This window comes from Aulonocara stuartgranti (genome assembly GCF_965226115.1).
Source record: "Aulonocara stuartgranti genome assembly, chromosome: 13".
Classification (NCBI taxonomy): domain Eukaryota; kingdom Metazoa; phylum Chordata; class Actinopteri; order Cichliformes; family Cichlidae; genus Aulonocara; species Aulonocara stuartgranti.
The window spans coordinates 26,619,584-26,641,791 of record NC_138949.1 but is presented as its reverse complement, the minus strand read 5'-3'; the positions used below and the strand labels follow the sequence as shown (position 1 = coordinate 26,641,791).

Here is a 22,208-nt window from a genome sequence, read left to right as displayed (position 1 = left end):
AACAACAGGAACTTCTATGTGTCAATAAGCCAATTCTCATCACAAAATATAGAAATCACATGTGGGGTCCCCAAAGGCTCCATCCTAGGGCCCCTCTTATTTAGCATTTATATATATATGGATGTTCAAGTGTACAAGAGACACACAGATTCTATTTACTTATTGAATATGTAGCTAATAATAGAAACTGCATAATAAATATGTTTGATACTAAAGCTTTTAAATACAGACAGGATGTAACACAAACACACATGCTCACAAACACACACTGTAGAAAGGCAGTGCACTCACAGGGTCTCTGAAACAGGGTATCCCAAACTTTATTTTACTGGTTTTATCAGAATTACCATGTACCATGGAGAGCAGTCACAGTTAGTGGCAACACACATACAACAACTTTCCTCCTATCATTTGGTCTTGACCAGAAATTAATTTAAAAAAGAAAAGAAAATTAATACACGCACACACAGAGAAACAGCGGCAAAAAGAAAACAAATCTTAAAAATTATTACAAACATGATTATTAAAGTTACTGTTCCGTTAAGAAAAGAAAAACCCCCCACATCAAATCAAAGTGACAAACATAAAAAACCCTGAAACACCCCGAAAGTGCAAAGAGGACAGAGAAAGAAAGAGAAGATGAATGAAAGGAAGGAGTGAAGAAATAAAAACCAGAATTTGTTGGCACAAAGGAAGAATTTAGGAAAGAAAAACAAAAAGAGAATTATTCAGCAACCAAGATAAATGATCGACAGCTCGGAAAACAGATGGTTTAAATACAAACAAATTATCCATTGAGAGACTAAATCAGATGCACAGGCAGATATTCATAACTATACTTGGATGTTGGTGAATAGAAGCAGTTCTAGAGATAATGATTTAGGGGGCATAAAAAGCAACCATAAGTGAGACACGAGTCAAAAAGACAAACTAAAAACATAACGCTGTCTGAATCAAACGACAACAATCACTGACAAAAGGCAATCTCAAAAGCCTCCAACGCCAAAATAAAAGTAAATGGAAGCAGATGGAAGGAAAAAAATTAACCAACCAAGAATGAAGAAAGAGGATGCATGGGAGGGCAGAGTGAGGCAGCGATAGAGAAATAAGCTCTAAGCAAACTACAACTTCTCCAAAAAGGCAATATATGTCATTCTTGAGTGTAGCGAGTGTTGTTGTTTCCTTTAAATAAATATGTAGAATTAATTCTCTATGGTTAGTGTGATGGTCGTATAGTCCACCTCACTTATAACACTGTACAGTATATACACATTATTATTATTATTATTATTTCTTTAATGACAAAATAACCTTTAGATATACATAAAGTATTCCTCATCCTCTGTCGGAGAATACAGCCACAGTATTAGAAGTAGCAAGCAGTGTCTCTTTTTTTTGTACAAATAACCCATGCAGCTCCCATATAGATTACTTATTTAAGATACATAACTTCTTTAAGATCTCATCTCTCATTCAATAACAGCAGATATTGCCTTTTTTAACAAAAAAACTTGATGAATTCATTAGTAATGTGCAAGTTACTCCAAAAAAAAAAAAAAGTCATCGCATCTTTGTTTAAATTAAAAACAAAATGTTGTTAAGCTCTACATACATTACAAAATGTAACTGAACAGAAAAAAAGGAAAACCTGAATCTGTACAACATTCAAACCTTTTTTAGTCAACACTAAGGAAATGGGATACAATTCTCTATAACTATATACAGACATGTTATCATTCATGCACAGTGTCAACAAGTAGCACATTGACATTCCAAAATATGGAAAACATGGCATAGGGAGACAGAGGGTAGAACGGGAGCTGGGAAGAAGATACGGAACAAAAGGAGAACTGCCTGTTTTGGTTACTTTGGCAGCAGTGAGATTGAGAAAGCAAGATAGAGAAAGAGGGTGGAGAGACACAGGGACAGATAAAGACACCATAACAATACACATGCTGGGCAGGAGAAGTCCACATCAGTCTCTCTGACCCAGAAATCAACATATGGCTGTAACTTCATTTTTTAATTATTATTATTATTATTTTCATCTTCTTTCGTGTCATCTTCTTTTTCTTTCTTCTTCTCTACATCACCATCCTTTTTTCTACATGTTAAATGTTGCATTTTAAGGTAGAGAATAGCTCTGGTAGCCTTTGTTTCCAGCGGTACATTTTTTTCTCTGTAGCAAATATTGCTCCGCTTGTACCAGTAGGGGCGTTTGTCCTTCCTTTTGCTCATTTTGTCTGTCCGATGTTGCTGTTATTTATTCCTCGGTCTGTCAGACAGACAGTCAGTTAAAAAGTGAATATGGCAACACAAACATATCGTCAACCCTTACATTAGAATCAACATTGTTAATGGTTTACAACTGATTCAACACCACTGTATTTTTACATCAGGTACATCATTATTATTGTGTAAATCAGAGACAGAAAACACAATCTCTGTTTTTTACATCAGAAGCAACTCTGTAAATGAACCAACGTAGTAGCCGTTTCACATAAGCGACAAGAACCAGTGCAATGCTTGTCCGTCATTTAAAAACCTGCCCAATTTTGTTTCAAACCCCACCACAGAAGAACAAAAGTTAAAACAAATGCAATCTACAGCTCATTTTTCTACTCCTTACTAGCTGTTAGTGTTAATATATACAGTGATGACCTGGCTAACTTTTGACCCTTTAAAATGCAGAATTTCAAACCAAAGCACGAAGCTGGACTCAAGCGTTATTGTGACTTGAGCTGGAACAAATTGCTTTACAGTCTTTGCAGGAAAGTTGCTAGTTGCAGATAGAAAAAAAAAGTTAACTTCAACCAGAAAGTTAATATTTGATGATGTACAGCCAAGAAAAGTCTTTAGCTAAACAACAGCTAACAATGTTTAGTTTCCAGCCTTGTTTCAAACTCTGAACAGCTGTCATTAATCTGCCAATAAGGTTCATGTCAGACTAGCTCTTAAGCCAAAGTGAATACACCCAGAGAGACGGTGCAGCAACGCCAGTGCAGCAAAGCCAGTGCAGCAAAAGAGCTAAATTCCCATAAAAGAAAACTTTTAGCATTTAAAAAAAAAAATACAAGCCATAAATTTAATGCACGAAACTGCATTTTTGCAAGCATTTGATTCCTGCTCACGCTAGAGTTCACCTCAAAATATTAGGCAGCTGGCACATTTTAAGTAATTCCAACATGATTTAGCAATATCAAAGACAATACCTTACTGAAGGTACTCAAAAAGTGATGCATACAGCTTTAATATCGTTATTCCTTCTTTTTTTTTTAAAAGCAAGCTAGCATAATTTAGTTTTTTTACAGTGTATAAACCCTCAGCTCGTGCCAGTGAAGAGACAAATACATACAAATTTAAATAAAAAGATTTGAGTTCTGTTAAAACAACATCAAGCCTTTTTTAATGCTTTTCAGATTACTAATCAAATATGAATTATATTTGGTGTTTTAAGAAAGATCCATTGGTTAGAAAACCCTTTACAGATTGGACTGCAAACATTAATATCTGATATAAAGTTTTCCCTTTGGCAAAACAGGGGTAAACTGCCACTCCAAGGCCTTCACTTAAGAACAGCTACTCTAATGATGAGCCACAGATTGTGCTGAGTTTGACAAATGCAAGTAATGCAATATCTCATTATACTGTAGCTATCAAACGACATATACACCAAATGTCTTTTCTTAGTAGTTTTCAAACTGTACAACAAACAAAACTGCAGCAACAAAGCCATTTTTCTGTAGCACTGTCTTCTCAAATTTTCATCCTAGAGTTGTTGTGTAATTAATAATTTTTTCAAAAGCTATATTCAGAGTATTTATATCATTGCAATTATCTGGATTTGCCAAACTCATCCAATCTAAGCCAGCCCAGGTCTACTTTCTCAGGGGTTAAAATCTGCCTTTTACAAGAATCCTGCCAAGTTTAAAATGGATTACATCTAGTCCGGACTACTTACTTTTACAGATGACATTATAAATACAATTTATCATATACATCAAGTAAAAAACACATTAGAAGCAGAGGAATTCTGGACTTATGGACTTTTATTATGCCTACATATACTGTAAGTTACGTGTATGCTGAGATCTTTGTGAGTTTAGCTGAATGTTGCAATAGTTAACAGTCTGAAGTCTAAACTTCTCTGACAGTCGAGACAGGCTTTAAAATGTACATAATTCTGGGCCCTTGGTGTTCGAGGTTTTGGGATCGATTTGTTGTCTGTCTAATACTGAATTACAGAAAGCAGAAGATTTCCAGACATTTAGTGTTTTGGAATTTTAGTTTGTGAGTCTTACGATCTGGCAGTAAGTTTGGTCTGCACGCAGTAGACGTAGTGTTTCATATGCCCCGGTGTCCTTTTAAGCTACTAGCACACTATTAGGATGATAAATAAGTCCAAGTGGGCCTCTGTCACATCATGCACACAGACCAGGGGTAATAATTTAAGATCAGTTTACATTGTTAAACTAACAAAAGTATGCTACATATATAATAGAATAACAGAGACTGTTTGTGCCCATGTCACAAAGAGAGATTATACACTTTAGGAGTTAATTAGCTTTTAACCAGGGTGGACTACCATGGTAACCTGGCTACTGAGAATTAAAACACTGGGCTATATACTCCACAGCAGGAGGAGATTTGTGGGGACAAGTGTTGTAACTGTATCCCTGTTAGCTTTCTGTTATTGCCCTGAAACCGGTGTGAGCTTGTCAAACACAGGCTGTCTGAGATTAGATGTAACCTGTGTTACATATCCACATTTACCCCGTCCTCTACGCTGACGTCCGGCCCAACAGAAAATCATTTTCAGCTATCCCTTTATCTGATGGCTTTTGTGTTAAGACTGAAAACTGGCAGATGACCTAATGTGTCAAGTTCAACAAGAATGAGTAAATCCCACAGATCACATTAAGGTTATTTGTTTGAAAGCAACTTACCTTTGAATAAAGAAATATGACAAAGCCAGATGGTAATTGCTTTCTTTAGGTTAAGGCCTTCGTCATCCAGACATATTATGAGTAAAATGTTTTTGACTAGTAGTGTTTTTTGGAATGAAAAGTTGAAGCCTTGTCTGAATGAGTACTTAGAAGCAGCAGGTTGCTTTTACAATATCTAGGAAATTCTTGATGCCTGGTGTGGTAACATAACAAAGACGTGCAGCTATTATCTCATGTAGCCCTGCGCTAGTTTGAAGCAAAGCTCTTTTAACTGAGAAGTCAATGTGTAAGGTTTACCAATATAAGCGCCTGTTAAATATTCCCCTTAACGACCAATCTATGTGAAACATTATAAATCAAGGGTCAGGGTTAGGGATTAGTGGTTATTACAAAGCCCTTGAAGATTTTGATTGGTCCAGCGACCAGCCAGGTTGGCGATGCACAGAGATAATGACTGAAGCTGTTAAGTAAACCAAGTGGCAGAAAATGAAGGAAAAGAAGGCCTATAATGGGTGCTAGCTAGAATTTTCAGGCTATTTAAAAGTTATGATTCAGAAATGATGGCGGCAATCCCACAGGTGGAACACCAGGTGGTTCCATAGTAAAATCAAAAATACCTAGATATTTATGCAGTGATAATAGTTTCTAACAGTTTTCGACGGTAGAGTGGCCATTTCGTCTTCTCAGACATGACCTTATTAAAGGTAAAAGCACACTAACCACTTCTTGGTTCAAATTAGTCCTTAATTCATTTACATTTACAGTATAAAGCAACAGAAAGAGGGTCCGATCAGGAGCGCATGGCGTAACCGAGACATTCAGAAGGAAAACCGTGAAGCTGTAATGTACGATCAGCTCTTTATATTTACAATTCGAACCTCAGTGACGCTTAAAACATTTCATCTCACTGAATTTGCTCTCCTGCGAAAGTCATACTCGGCATTTCTACAGGCTGGGAGAGCGAGAGTCAAAAAGACCTCGAACACGAAAGCATATCTCGCCTCACGCAGTGAGAGCAAGACGAGAGGCGTTTTTTTTTCACAGTACTTGACCATCTTCCCACAACACACAAGCAGGGACACCCACTGTTACACACCAGCACACACACAGTTAGTTGTCATGAAACAATTGTGGCAATGTATCCGGTTTCTTCTGATTATGTTTTCAGTATTGTCTGGTCATGCATGCACATACTGATAAAGTTATTCTTTCTTTGTCTGTCTCACTCCTGCCTGTTACAGTGTTTGGATACGATGCACTACACTGAAAGAGGGCTCCTGCTGAAACCACTCGTTCTCAATAGGAGCTTTTATGGTGCGTACCTCTGTTTTAACCTCAGTCCAAGTGTTTAAATTCATTGTAATTCTGTAAGGTCGAGCCAGTTGGGACACGTTTAATAAGATGACTTGATTGGTTTGCACTTTTAGAGTGAGACGCGAATATATATCTTTGATTTTTTTTCCTTTTCTCATTAAGCTTCCACCGTTCTGGATAATTTCGCTTCCTATTAATCTCATGTTTTTTGTTATCCTTCCATGCATCTGTACCTCTTTCCATTCTGTCTTTATCTGTTTAAATGTGCACTCCTTCATCTGTACATCCATCCATTCATCTATCATTAAATCTATTGCTGAAGGGGGGACTTATAGAACAACGAGACAGCCTTAATTCCTAAATCCAAATTCATCCATTCATCCACCTCCCCCTTGTTTTTTCCTCCATGTTTTCTTGCTTTGTCCCACCCTTCTCTTCAACATCTCCTATCATCTTAGAAGCCCTGGATGTGGCAGTAGGCTTCCAGTGAGGAGAAGAGGATGTAGAGGAGCCACAGGCTAACGAACAGCATGGTGGTAAGGGCCTTCGCAGTCCGGGGCCCACCCAGCTCTCCACCAATGTCTGGTCGCCGTCGGTACATCAGCATGGCGACACAGATAAAGGCAAAGATGGTGAAGAGTGTGACCGAGAAAGCCAGCGTGCCAGGATCTACCCTGAACTCCTCACCCCTGCTGTTGTGGTAGATGGCAGCAATGGACCACGCCACCTGTTGAACAGCAGCAAAACTGAATTTAATAACATGAGACGCGGTGAGCATGTACAACAAAGGAAACAAAAGCAAATATAGACTTTGCCAAAGGAGACAGATGGGTGTGACAGACCATACCACTTGTCAGTCACACACTCATTCATGCAGAATTAAAGAATAGGACTCATGCAGTAACCTATCATTTATACCAAGCACAACATAATAATTTATACTACAGCAAAATGACAAGCACTACTGCATTTTCTCTAAATAGCTATCAATCAATACATCTTTAATCAAATGTGCTGGACTTACCCCAATGCCCAGAAACACATTGACAGCATTGGAGCCTGTCACATTACCAATGGATGCATCTGCATACTGATCCTGGATAGCTGCTACCTTACTGGCAAATGTGTCTGGATGAAGAGAGAGAGAGAGAGAAAAAACAGAGTTGTCATTGGCCATAAAGTAACTGGTGATCGTTGTTACAATCTCTCATGTTCAAGTTAATGAGAAAGAAAAAAAAAAGATCAGATACAGCTGATCGCAAGATAAAAAACACTCTTAATTCTGATGATGACTTATTAAAAACTTTGACTTTCCTATTCTTCTTCCGTCACCAAGAAATGAATGCAACCGTTTTTGTGGAGTGAAAGTGTAAAGCAATAAATAAAACAAAATGTTCCATTCAGTGTAAATTAAGTGTTACTGACTAAATGTCTAACACTGCAAACAGACTGACACGCCTAATCACAAAATCCCCCAACTGTGCCTGTTGCCTGTAACAGTTGCCTTTGTTATCATAGAGTATTTGAACTTTTTTTTTTTTTTATGTTATTTCCACTTTCAACCAGAATAACAACAATGGATATCTATGCCAAAGGTACAAGGAGGGGAGGCAAAAGATAGATGAGGAGAGGAAAGAGGAGATATAAGTTGGATTACACTTTTATCGTCATGGACAAGGTAAGATTTCTGCACAAAAAGATGGATGACTTTGTAGCTCTTCTAAGGAATCGGTTTGACTTCCATCAGTGTATGGTTCTGCGTTTCACAGCAACACAGAATTAATCAAGATCCCATTGCTCCCACTGACAAACAGGAATAATCTAAGAGTGGTAAGAAAAGAAGGTTTAAAATACAAACGATGAAACACTGGTCACACTGCAGTGAAGATATTGGTCTGTTAGAATCAATGTTTCTCCAACAAACAGCCATGCTGCTGCTGGAAAACCCAGTAAGACTGTTACTGGAAGATTTGAATTATGCATCGTGCATTCTACGACTTTCACATGACTGAGCAGCTGTAATGGGATAATTTCCCGCTGTGAATTATGAAAATTATTCAGGATCTGGTAAATTTGCAGTGATTTCTGTGTTACACAAGACTGCATGGACAGATAAGGACACTTTTCATGCATGCATAATGTATATAGCTATTAATACAGACCACATACAGAGCACTATATAAATCTTGTTTTCTATTTTTAGACAGGCAACCTTAAATTAGGAGCCACAATCTTTAATCCAATTGCAGTGTTTCTTCTACAGCAGCCAGCATATGCACGATTTGCTCCGAGATCAAGAATTTACAAAGTTGAATTGCAGTTAGGGGGAACAAACAGATTTTGGCCTGGTGACTAAGAAGCAATGTGCTGCGTAGTCCTAAAAATTTCCCCTGCCTAATGTTTGCCAAACTACAGCAGCTCCAAAGTCATGCTCTTCCTTCCTGCACTGAAAGGAGCAACGGTGACTCTGCCAGATCTCAACAATAGGCTGTTTGGTGAGCAAATAGCCAAATGGTCAGTTAGCACTCTTTTCTGGCTAGCTTCTCTTTGTTAGTGATTCATGTCATCTTGCCTTTCTCTGCCAGATACAACAAGAAGAGACAAAAACTGTGATTACGGAAGAAAGAAAAAGATGAAAAGAGAAGGAAGGGATTACTTGAAGCAGCAGCCAACCTGGCTTTGGAAAAGAGGATGATGGGAGGATCAAGAAGTAGATACAGGGTGGTGATAGATATGACAATTGGCCTGTGAAAGAGACTAACACCTGTCTGCTGGGCTTATGGATGTGTGTCAACGCTCTGTGTGTTCCTGTTTTTGTGTGTGTGTTTTCTGTATTAAGAGCGCATACTGTATGTACACTGTGTCTCTGTGTGTTTGCGAAGTTTGCCACCTGGGTCCAATCTGATGCCATGTCTCTACCAGCTGGCAAAGGCATGCACGCCTGTGCATCAAATGGTCTTAGAGTGCTTGTGAGCTTGATTGAGTGGGTGAGTCCGTGGGTGTGTACGTGTTCAGCAGTGACGTGAGTGTGTGTTACTGTGAAACAGGTTCCACTCTGAAGCTCCTTATGTGACACTATGGCTCCCTGGAGAGCTTTTTGCCCTTTTCCACTACCTCTCTGTCAATCAGTCACTGCCTCGCTCTTCTCTTTTTGACGTCATGCTCCTACTTCTTCCCCTCTCCCCTCTGTTCCTGTTTTTCCCCATTGCCTCTTAAAATGGAAGAACATGCAACTAATATGCTCAGGAAAATCTTGGCATTTGGAACGTTTATAGTGTTAGCAATAAAGGAATAAAAACAGAAGCATTAATCCTCTGGGGACTGTGACTATCCAAAGGAAATCTGGCCCTCTTGAGATTCCTTATTATAGATCACTGGTCCACAAAATACTGAACAATACACAGAGGGGTATATAAATACTCAGGGGGTATAAACCAGTTGAAAATCTTTTTAAAGATATTTTGTTCTGAACTGGACAGTGCTGGGAGACTGATGTGTGGCAGCTCTTATTAGTTTAATTGAAAAACATTCAGGAATATTTATTAATTTGTTACTTTGACAGAGGGTCAAAGAGTATTCGAGTATTTTACAGTGACTGATCATAAATATCTTATCTATTTACATTTATTTGTCAAAAATCATGTCTTACATGACATATTTATTGTGATACAATATTGTGAGGATACATGATGACTATCAGCTTCACTGTCCTGAACCAACATTTATTGCACAATGCTTTTATCTTCTGTATGTATCTTTTTTTTTTCTCTTTTAAATCCCTGCGTATTTTCCTCAGTTTATATGCTCGGATCAAATTTCTGAAGCCATTAGGAGTCATGATAATACACTGCACACATCAAGTGTACTGTGGAATCACGAACCAATAAAGTTTTACCTGAAATTTTACCCGAATACCCGCAAACTACAAAGAAATGTGAGCTTCTTTAGTTTCAAATTTTCCTAACAGCACCGCTTTAGTTGTTTTCTTTCTATCTCCCTTTCTCCATGTGTGGGTTAGCCTGGCTAACTGTGATAAACGAGGGTAACTGACATAGAACCACAGCACAGGATGGGTTTTATTAACTGTAATAGCCACAGAACTGAGGTCTGTTTCTTTGTGTGTGTGTGTATGTGCGCGTATGTGCGGTGAAGCCACAGGAGGCTCTGTTAATAAGGCTGAGAGCTTCAGAAAGGCTGAGCCACTTTGTTTTCATTCGGCAGCTCTACACATTGTGTGCAGTACTGTGACTTGAGCATCTCTGTGTATGTGTCCATAAATTCAGCTGATATCAAGTGCATATTTTTCTTAGTGTATGAGCATATATTACATGTACAGCCATATGCTAATGTACTATGTGTGTATGTATATATGTGTGAGTATAAAGTAGTATGGAGCACACGCTTTTTATCCCTAAGCTCCCTAAATGGGAGGCAAGGGAGCACCTGAGCCTGACATGACAAATAGCCTTATGGTAATAGCACATGGTAGTCACAGTACAAGTCATTGTGTGTGGGGGTGTGTGTACACAAGTGTGCAAAATCTCTTTCAAGCTTTAATGTTTTTCAGATAGATGAGTGTGCTTGTCTATTACTCAAGTCGTGCAGTCGTTTATGTTTTTCCATGTTCTAGTTTATACATCTAGCAGTCAAGTACACACTGTATGTCTGATGTATTTGTCTGTGTGTGCATGTGGGGACCAAGGTTAAAACATATAATCACCCAGCCATCGCATTTGGTCATTCTTCACACTTACGCAAGATGAGCCATGTTGCTGTCGGCAGACTGCACTGCTTTGTCTAACGGGGACCCATATGCAAAAAATATTGTGGCAAGACGCCGAGAACTACTGGGTTAGTTCTGGTACAAGTTCACTGAGAATAAGAGCTCGGGAAATGTGAGCTCTGAGGTTCTTTTGATCTACTTTTATGTTGTTTTTCTTTGGATTTGTAATAGCAGAAAAATAATATTAATGAACATCAATACAAAGATGCTTTCATGTGGAAAAGCTCTTCAAAGCTATTTGTGTAAAGCAAATTTAGTGAATATTATCATGATGCCAGAATTACGCCGATCATTTTCTAGTAATGGATAATTACCCAAGTCCCATTCCCTGTTACTAAATAACCATGACATTTCTTTTCTGGATGAGTGAATTTGAGTTGAGACTGTATAATTTGCCATAAACCAACATAAAAATCCCCTGCATACTTTGTAGTCTATAGTGCAACAGATCACGCTGAAATATATCTCATCTTTATGAAAGTTGCTACTGTATATATAAGAATTACTAGTTACTTAGTGTTTCTCGAACTTGTGAAGTTTTAATAGCGTGCCTTGATATTCATTCCACTGTAGCTTTTGTTGATTTGTGTAGTAAATTGAGCAAAGAACTGAAAATATCAATATATATTCCTTGAGGTGGATCATTGATGAACAAAGATCTTTTCCTCATAATGACTTTACAAAGCTAAATAGCAAATATAAAGAGAGAACAGGATTTGATTAAAGCTGGCACAAGGTCCAGTAGATGGCAAAAACATATACTGTGATGGATTCATGTACGCCTACACATACATGTATATAAACATAAAGGATAAGTGCTCACACGCTTACCTGGTACTGAGGTTCCCAATGCAACAAATACTACTGCTGTGACAGAGTCTTTCAGGCCTACTGTGCATCCAAAGTGAGAGGCCAGGTCCCCTGTAAGGATAGGAAAGGAATAATTTCCATCACTATACTTCACAGCATATACTTAGAAGAAAACAGATGCGTTCAGCTGTTGAACAAACCATCATTTGTTGTGTATCTCTTGTCAATCCCTCAGGATATTTAAAGTCTTACCAATCATAGCGGTGAGCAGTCCGATCATGCAGATGGAGACTACAAAGCAGGCCCAGCCATTCCAATACTCTGTGGGCGGGACGAAGGCGAACAGAACCTTCCAGAATACAGTGAGGAAATGCATGACGTAGTCAAAACACGAGGGCAGCTTCTCCTCCCCACACTCCTCATCGTCGTCATCTTCACCTGGGAAGAAATAGGGGGAAAAAAACATACATGGTAGCTAGTTGAATCCTTGAGTCTTTGTTAAAAGCGCAGATTGTTTACACCAATTTAACCTCTTAAGCCCCAACGCCCCCTGATATGGGGGCAAAAGGCAGGAGATCAGGTAGGCTTGGGGCTTAAGAGGTTAAATAAGATCCACAAGTTCGAGACCCAGGCACATCACAGATCAGATTCAATGTCATCCCTGCACTCCCATGCCTTTCCTGTTGCTGTAGTTGAAAATGTTGTTTGAATCTATAGTCTATAGTGATTTAGCCTGATAACCTGAAAAGCAAAATCCCTGTGTGTTTGTGTGCGTGTGTGGTTGCAAGCCAAACCTCTGCTTTCAGAATCAGAATCATCTTTATTTGGCCGTGTTTGTACACGCGAACAAGGAATTAGACTCCAGTACACTTTGCTCCCTGCATGCAAAGAAAAGAAACATTTTTTTAAAAATAGGCTGTATGTTAGAAACTATGCAAACTGAGTAGTGCAATGTGAATATGTGCATATGGCCTGAATGAAAGCAGGGAGTTATTTCATAGTGTTCATGAGAGTCACGGTCCTGGTTCTTTGACTACGTTTTTGGGTTGATTATGGTTATGGTATTAGTTAGTCTTTAGTTTTATATTTCCTAGAGCCTCTGAGTTTTCATTATTTACAATTCTAGTTCTGTAATTCTTGTTGTTCATATTTGGTCCCTTTCTGTTACTTGTGTCTTCCATGATTCTCTTGTAGGTTCCGAGTTCTTAGTTTCCTCCTGGTCCAAGTTTTTATGTGTTTTTATATTTTTGCATTTTCATACTACAGCAACAAAAAGCAGCTTCATTCAGTTGATCCTTGGTCTCCGAGTCCTGCGTTTGGGTCTCACCTTACCTGCCACGGAGCGCATCATGACAATGAGAGTAACTGCCTGGGGGAAGAAACTACCTCTGTGGAGTCTGGTTTTCACAAACAGCGCTTTGTAGCACCTGCCTGAAGGTAGCAGTTTGAACAGTTTATGTCCAGGATGTAAGGGGTCTGCAGAGATGTTTTCTGCCCATTTACTAACCCTGGACCTGCACAGGTCCTGGATGGAGGAAAGATCAGCATCAAGAGCAATCCTCTCTACAAATCGGATTACTTGTTGCCGTCTGACCGGCAGCTCTTGTGGCAGGTTGTACTACCTGATTTGATGTGAAGTACAACCTCTGCTAGGTCTTCTTCCGGATAGTCTACATGTGAGGACCACTTCGAATACTGTGAAAAGGTGGTTCCTAGGAATCAGAAGTAATCCACAGTAGGTACTGTATTGTTGAGGATGGTGGAGGGGGGAGGGTTTCTCTGAAATTCCACCACAGCCAACCACGTTTGGTTAGGCTGCTATGTGCAGATCTGTGTGAGTGTTTGCTGAAAGAAGGGAATAGCTGGAACCTGAAATTTAAATTACTCTCCTCACTCAGTAAAAGAGAAACGCTCACATGCTATTAGAAGTCTGTGCGCTCGCTGTATAAGTGGCTGTTTTTCTGATCCATTTATAAATGAATGAATAAAACGAGACCACCTGCTGCTTCCATGAAACATGCTGACTTGGTGATTCCAGGGAAAGCTATAATCTCTTATTGATTTCACCCTTGTCATTCAGTCACTGCATACTATTAACATTCAAAGAGGTGGTGATGCATTAAAATGTTCCAAACAACCGAATAAAACCCCATTAGCACTCTAAACCCAGGCGAGTTTGGAGAGGTTTCAAACTGCAGCTGCTTTCCCATACGGAGTTGTATGAGGTCTGACCTTAAAAAATATATTTAGTTATGTTTTAACCTTACATCTTAACATTTAAATATATAGCATTTACACATTCATGATTGTCATGAACAACAATCCATTTGCATGTTAATAAACTGACTGCTGTTTTTTTTGTTATGCTCATGAAACAACTGGAAATAATCACTGTCTGAATATTTTAAGTAACCTTCAAAAAGAGGCAGACAGCAAGACTGTTAAGATGCTTATTATTATGATATTACAAGAAGCCTGATATTTAAGTCTTAAACATACTGTACTGTGCAAAAGTCTTGAGCTGCATTTGATTTTTGATGCATATGTTGCATTCAACGAGTGAGACGTGGTTTTGAATAAGAGTTCTTTAGGCTTCTTAAGGTCTTTCAAAATTTTTGGGACATTGGCTGCTTTTTTACTCATTTTCAATCCAGTCGTTCATCTTGATCAATTTCAAATGAAATTTTTGGTTTGTTTTTTGTTCGTATAGCCACTTAATAAAAAAAAGGCCCCTCAGCCCATTAATAAACTAATCTACACATAACAAATAGCTGTTATCTATCTAAATAGAAAATATCTATTTCAAAAACAAAATTGTTTTTACTATTTTTTTTTAATTGAATCTATGAAAAAATTCACAGTTTGACAGACTTAAAATAGTATTTTTGCATCAATAAGGTGATTCCCAGTGTGTCCATAAAAACTGGGGAAATTGGATAATGGGAGAACAAAAGAAATGGCAGTCCTAAAAACTATTTACAGATGGACAGTATCTGAAGCCATGTCCTGACACAGGACTCAATAGACGCATCAGACACTTAGGTTGATTCATTTAATGTTTGGCTCATCCGAAATGTGTTAATGGAAGGGTGGCTGTGAAGAAGGAATTCTTAAGAAAGGGAAATGGGGATAAAATGCTGAGGTCAATATGTACACAGGAGGTCAGCAGAGAGGTGCAACAGTATCTACTGCCATTTGTAAAACATAATAGAGGCTCTGTTGTGGTTTGGGGCTGCATTTTAGTCAGTAGTGTGATCTTTTATGAATTATGAACACAGTAGACCATCAGATTTTGATCCACCATGCGAAAGTTTTTGATTGGTAATGGATGGCTTTTTCAGCGTGACAGTGATCCCAAACACACTGTGGATAGTGCATACCTGCATAGAAAAACATACAGTCATGGAGTTTAACATTACAGCATCATCTTGGCAGAGAACAGAACAAAAGCCAGCCAACACCCAAAGAAGAGCTTTGAACATCCTCCAAGAAGCCTGAAGATCTATTTCCAAAGGCTACTTGAACAAAGGCTTGCTGAAGAGAGTTACGCTGTATTAAAGAATAAAAACAGTCCTATCAATACTTGACTTTCAAGCTTGTTATTCTTGTACAAAACATTTCAATATCAAAATATAAAGAAATGTGGGTAGTGCAAGACTTTTGCTGAGTTATGCACCCGATCTTGGCTGTGTGCTGTGCGGTTACTACACACATGAACTTGGATTAACATAAAAATAAATGAACTCTAATAAGGCCAATAATTTCCTCTTGGGTCACTGTTTAATGTCATTAAAAATAAATGTTTCAAATCATCAACTATAAATGAACATAAGGGCAGTGGAAAGAGCAATACCCTCATCTACAATAATGGTTTGCAGGACACACTCTTACACACACACACACACACACACACACACACACACACTCTGCAATGAATTATAAAACAAGACTCTCTACCTGAGTTATGTCACTTTTCACTGTCAGCAGCTCTCCTTCCCTCCCACACAGTCTGTTACGGCTGAATGGAGCCATTTCTCTCTGGCTTTCTTTCTACTTCAGTTAATGTTTATATGTGCCCTTTTATCACAGCCTTGGTCTCACTATTTGGCTCTTTGGTCTTTTTTTGATTATTTATTTTCTAGCTCAGTATGTTTAGGTGCAAGCATCTGAGCGACAGAAATACCAGCACATTAGCAGACTGCTAATGTCCAGTAAAGTTAAAATATCTACTGCATACAGTCTAAAAACAATTTGATCTAACACAAGGAAAATATGCGCCGTTCCAACCTGTTTTGACTGTCTTGTTATTCTTTAAGTGCATCCTAAAGGGCTCAGTGTTCAATTAGTGCTTTTGACTCACACTGGGATATATGCAGCACACTGCTAGTTGACTCATTTGTCTTGAAATTTAGCATCCATTGTGTGAAAACAGGAGACAAGATAATGACTGCTGAACTGTTGTTCCTACATGCTCAATAATATGCACAAAAGCAAAAATCATGTCCAATTAAGTCATCTTAAAGGCCTTATATAGCAACAAAGACAGAGTTGTTCAAAAACTATGGATTTAATTCATTCATTTACTTTTACAACAGCATTAAAAATGTCAACTTTTCCAGTTTTCAAAGGGAAAGGGTTGCAAGGGAAAATGTGTATTCCCCAAGTGGTTGGCAGCGTTTTGGTTGCTAGCATGTTGGCTGCAGTTTTTTGCTACTATCTGTAGTACAACTTCAAAAAGCAAAGTTGTACCTCAGTACTCCAGCCAACATGCTCCAGCCAGCATCACTTCCATTCAAACAGGTGCAGTAATATGCTAGTGACAGGTGGTTGCCAGTGGGTCACTAACCGGTCTGTATTACTGTGTAAGTGGAGCTTCAGCATTCATTTTCTTAGCAACTGCCATCAGCCTTCACTGACCAGGGAATACTTATTCTTTACTCATGACTGAGGTTGCCAGGTAGTCGTTGACCATCTGTAGCCCTGTGAGGCTGGGGTCTTATTCATTGATCCTAAAGTGTCACCGTGTGATTGTCACATTTGTTAGTGTCGTAGCTGACCACTATGTTGTAACATACATAAATTTCTAAAAATTAGTAAAAAAAACCCCCACATTTATAAAACCCTTTCTATATAAGGATCACAAAGTGCTTCACAACAACAATGAACCAATGAGGAACAAGCAACGGATTATGATCAGATAACCAAACTGCACCCTCATCCCTCTATCTCAATCTTCTACTTATGCCTGACTTGCATGCTCTCTTTCGCCTCTGTTTATCTATGTCACACCTCAGTAACGTGTCATACTGATAATGTTTTTATACTAGAGTAAGTTCTCAATTTTCTCTTTTCATTCTTGGTCACATTTGGTTTCTACAGCAATTTTGTAGTTGTAATTTGTAATTGAATATTATGTTACTCCCCTTCAGTCGTCATTCTTCACTCAAATATGAGTGAAGAAAAAGCCAGAAAAGGATGGAGGGCCCACTCTGGGTCAGGGATGAGACCCTGCCCCAAGTGGAGGAGTTTAAGTATCTCGGGGTCTTGTTCATGAGTGATGGGAGAAGGGGGCGGGAGATCGACAGACGGATTGGTGCAGCGGCTACAGCGATGCGGACGCTGTACTGGTCTGTTGTGGTAAAGAGAGAGCTGAGTGTAAAAGCAAAGCTCTCAATTTACTGGTCGATCTACGTCCCTACCCTCACCTATGGTCACGAGCTGCGGGTAGTGACCGAAAGAACGAGCTTGCGAATACAAGCGGCAGAATAGTCTTCCTCCGAAGGATGGCTGGCCTCTTCCTTAGAGGTAGGGTGAGAGGTTCGTAGAGCCGCTGCTCCTCCACATCGAAAGGAACCAGTTGAGGTGGTTCGGGCATCTGACAAGGATGCCTCCTGGGCGAGGTTTTCCGGGCATGTCCCACCTGGAGGAGGCCCTGGGGCAGACCCAGGACACACTGGAGAGATTATATCTCTCAGCTGGCCTGGGAACGCCTTGGTGTTTCCCCCGGATAAGCTGGAGGAGGTGGCTGGGGAGAGGGAGGTCTTTGCTTCTCTACATTTTCCAGCCCCAGCCCCAGATAAGCATAAGAAAATGGATGAATGGATGGATGGATGGATGGATTATGACTAAATGGCATTGTGAGTCTCTTCACATCATTCGGGGCATGTGTTTGATATCGTATTGGCATTCTCTGATATTTATTCGAAACTTTGTTTGCTTCCACAAAACAATTGCCTTTTGGGAGTGTATATAAAATCATAAAAACAAAATGAAAGAGCAATGCAAAATCACATAAAATAGTGTGTGATAAGGTTGGGCAACTAATCACTTTCTTAACATCAGGGAAGAATAGCGAGTTTAAGGGCTTTAAGAAATAAAAATTGATTTGTGGTGTGAGATGGGCTGAGGAACAGCTGTTTCCTGAGTCATCTATGTATATACATAATATGGTCTATTCACCCACTCCACATGCAATCAAGCTTTTAATAGGCCAACTTCATAAATTATAGTATAGGACAGCTAATGCATTCCTCCTCCCTCTATCTCAGTCTTCTCCCCCATGCCTTACTTGCACACTCTCTTTCCTCCATCTCTTCCTATGTCACTCTTCTGTTATGTGTCATACCGATAAAGTTGTTATTCTAAAGTTAGTTTTCAATTTTCTCTTTTCATTCTTTCATTTGGTTTCTACAGCCATTATGTAATTGAATACTCAGTGTTAAGTCCTTATTTCATCCCCTTCAGTCTTCATTCTTCACTCAAATATGACTAAATGGTATTGTGAGTCTCTTCACATCATTTGGTGCATGTTTGATATCCTATTGACATTCTCTGATATTTATTTGGAGCTTTGTTTGCTTCCACAAAGCAACTGCTAGCCTTTTGGGGGTTTATATAAAATCATCAAAACAAAATGAAAGAGCAATTTAAAATCACACAATGCTGAAGAAATGGAAGGCCAAACAAGCTAAAGACACCAGGCGCTGCCCCACATAGATATCAATATTTTTTATTTCTCACCCTACTACAGTAGTAGATATCTCTTACTTGTAGTTGCTCACTGGGCATGCCCAAAAGCTGTGCTCTCATAATCTAGGAAGAAGATAACAGACTGCAGCTCTTCTTTACATGCTTGCAGCCAAGCAGGATGCGTTTCCATGACTATGTCTGCCTATTGGAGTGTGTCCCTTAAATGATATGGTCAGTGGTCCTGGGACTTGTAAAAATCATGCCACTGTCTGTTTCTCAGATTTATAGACACACATCCAGACTCTAAAAAAGAAGCGCACAGAGGTTTGAAACTGATGTGGCCAAACAAGCTGTTTGCCAGAAAACCCCAGAGTTAAACAGATCACTTCCCATTACAAAAGAACAGAAAGAAACACTTTATTAATTCTGTCAAGCTTCTTTGCTGTTGCAAGAATTGTGAAAAAATGCCCAAGCGCATTGAAATCAACAGAAAAGGGGAACAATCCTTACAACAGGACTGTTAAGTCTAATTGTTGAATGTTTGCCATTATGCTTCTTAAATTTGTAAAGTCTGAGTTCAATCTGTAGGATCAAGACATTCCTTTGTCCCTGAGCACCTCTCCAGTCACTCTGTGCTGGGGGAGGTTTTATGCAGAAACATCCTATCTGAAAGATCTGTTTCTTGTGATGTTGCTTCCTGCTTTTATGATCCTTTTGGTGAGCAGGAAGTCATGCATACAGAGACACATGCACACAGAGAGACACACATTCTCACACACTCACTCAAACACACACACACATTTTTACCTGCATACATACACACACACACACACACACACACACACACACACACACACACACACACACACGCACATATACATACAGTGCCTTGTCTTTGTAACCAAGGGGGTTACGAGGGGAGGTGCGTGTAAACTATTGTGTATTGTGTGAACTGTTTTCCCAATAAAAGGCAGCAAGCGGAGGCCGGATTTGGGGGTCATCTTGTGGTAGATACCAACAAGGCCTCCCTTGCAAGTAAATCGATCGATCGTTGACTGTCTTGTTTTCTTCATGATGAATAAGTCTCTAAACCAGCGGGGCTTGTGGAAACACAGACCCAACAAGGACATCAAGGAAAATTTGTCACATTGAAATACCAAAAGACACAATCATATACCCAATATATGCACAGAATACCACAGAAATAAAACAAACAAACAGTGGAGACAACTGCATGTCAGTCATCCAGGTACCTTCAAACGTGGTGCTGTGATTTGTGCTGCTCGTTAGTGTGTTTCTTTGACACTTGTAATTTGAGTCAAACCACAGACGCAAGACACCATGGTTGTTAAAAATAGGCAGAACTCAAATTTCGAGAGAACCCCAGGACTTCTGAAGAACCTCCCTGCATTTCTGAGGACATGTCCATAATCTTCAAAGCCTCGTTTGCCAATAAAACAGATTTTAGCTAGCTCCTACATTCTTTGATCAAATAAAACCAGGGACCATTTTCTACTGTACTCTGACAGCTTTGAGACTGATTGTGTGTGTTTGGTGCGTCTATCAGAATTCATGCTGGCATGCTCATGTTTATATTCATGTTCCACTGGTCCTGTCATCCTGTCTGTCTAGGGCACACATTGAAACATACGCACACAAACAGACTCAGGCTGTCAGGCACCAGAGTCACAGGAGAGCTTCAAGTAGACACTTGACAGTTAAACTGGGCTAAATCTTTTCTCAGTATGACATAAAAAAAACTAATTAACCTAACTTTGTTATTCAAAACATTTTAATTACTGGTGAGATGGTCTTTTATTGCATCCAGCAAAGACTCATGCCATCCATGGATATGCTTTTCAATTTGCTTTATTTGTGCTGTCAAAGGTTTTGAGCAGCTGTCACATAGAACCCATCAGTGAATTTCTTCACTCAAGACAGACAGTAAACAAATAACAAAATCAACGGTGACTCAACCGTTCATTGTGATTCATCATCTAAAGAATGGAAATTACAGTTTGTGCACAAAAGAGATAGAAAAGTGGTGACATCAATGTAAGAGAAACAAAGTTCTTTCTTTTTGCAAACACCAGCATGAGAGTCACAGTTTGTGAAATTTTTCTCTCTGATGTTTGTCAAAAGCACCAAATCCCATAACAAAACTTAAACAAAGCATCAGCATTGGTTTAATTAGCACTCAGAAATAATAAAAAAACCTAAATCTGATGCATGAACGCACAATACAAAGACTTCTAAACGTTCTCAATCTGCGTATTTGTTCTTGTTGATAACATTTGTTGCCAGAAAATTCTCTTGTGAACATAAGTAGAATTCCATTTCTGTGGATTTATCTTCTTTCTGTGTTTTTTCCTCAAATACCTATGTTTCCCTCGGGTGTGGACGCACTCCCATAAATAACACACCCACATGGACCAGGTGATGAACAGCAAGATGTGGGCTTAGTAATTAGAGGGCAGTGGAGTATGGAGTGGTTGTACATCAATCTCTTTTACCTTGTTTCACTTTTTTCCAATCATTCCGTCTTAACAGTCCCTCTCTGTCCCCTTGATTTCCTTTCCATTGATTTTTTTGTCTTCATCTAGTTGTCCCTTTGTTTGCGTCTGTGCTCTTCAGTCGGTATTGTTCATTGCATTTAAACAAAACTGTGTTCAAAACTAAACCAGGGCCCGCATGTTCATGCAATCAGTGTGTTTATTGTTGTTTAACCACTTATCAGCCACCAGATCCACTGGCAACCCACTTAAGACAGATTAAGATCAATTTCTTTTCATGGAAACTGGCATACTCAAAGGAATAAGCTTGTGAAACAATAATTGCAATGCATATTTGACACCTTTTGGTTTTTAGTTTAATGTCTGAAAATGCCCTTTTTTGGCATGTGTCTAATTTTAACCTAACCTTCCCATATGGAAAAGAAATAGAAAAAACTTATAAAAGATTTGCATCAGCTTTAGCTTGCTTCATATAGTGAATCATATAAGGCTTATATGATTTACTCATGAAAGTGGCCACTTTCTCATTGCTTTCATATATTGTTTTAGGAAGTATCCAAAACATACAAGTTTCATTTATATAATTTTTCAAGGGATCTTATATCTGTTTTCACTCTTGTATGCTTTTCATACAAGTTTCACACAAGACAGATACAAACTTTATAAGAGTTATATATATCTTTTCCATATCGGTTAACCCTAAAGTGTATGGATCCCAGGAGACCTGGTGGATTTGAAAAGTGTGTGATAAGCTTGGGTAACTAATCACTTGCTTACCATCAGGGAAGAATAGCGAGTTCCAAGGTTTTAAGAAATAAAAATTGATTTGTGGTGTGAGATGGGCTGAGGAACAGCTGTTTCCTGAGTCATCTA

At 39.0% G+C, this 22,208-nt stretch overlaps 1 protein-coding gene across 3 annotated transcripts in view; it reads right to left on the bottom strand.

Moving 5' to 3' along the window:
* Positions 1 to 302: 302 nt before the first annotated feature.
* Positions 303 to 22,208, bottom strand: part of slc8a1b (solute carrier family 8 member 1b) — a gene marked incomplete at its 5' end in the record, with an annotated part of 415,624 nt that continues 393,718 nt past the window's right edge. For all 3 annotated transcript variants that reach the window (XM_082556690.1, XM_082556689.1, XM_082556691.1), the window contains 4 exons: positions 303 to 6,987; positions 7,285 to 7,388; positions 11,875 to 11,964; positions 12,106 to 12,291. In XM_082556690.1, coding sequence (XP_082412816.1) covers positions 6,715 to 6,987; positions 7,285 to 7,388; positions 11,875 to 11,964; positions 12,106 to 12,291 — 653 coding nt within the window. In that variant the 3' untranslated portion in view covers positions 303 to 6,714. The remainder of the gene's footprint in view (positions 6,988 to 7,284; positions 7,389 to 11,874; positions 11,965 to 12,105; positions 12,292 to 22,208) is intronic.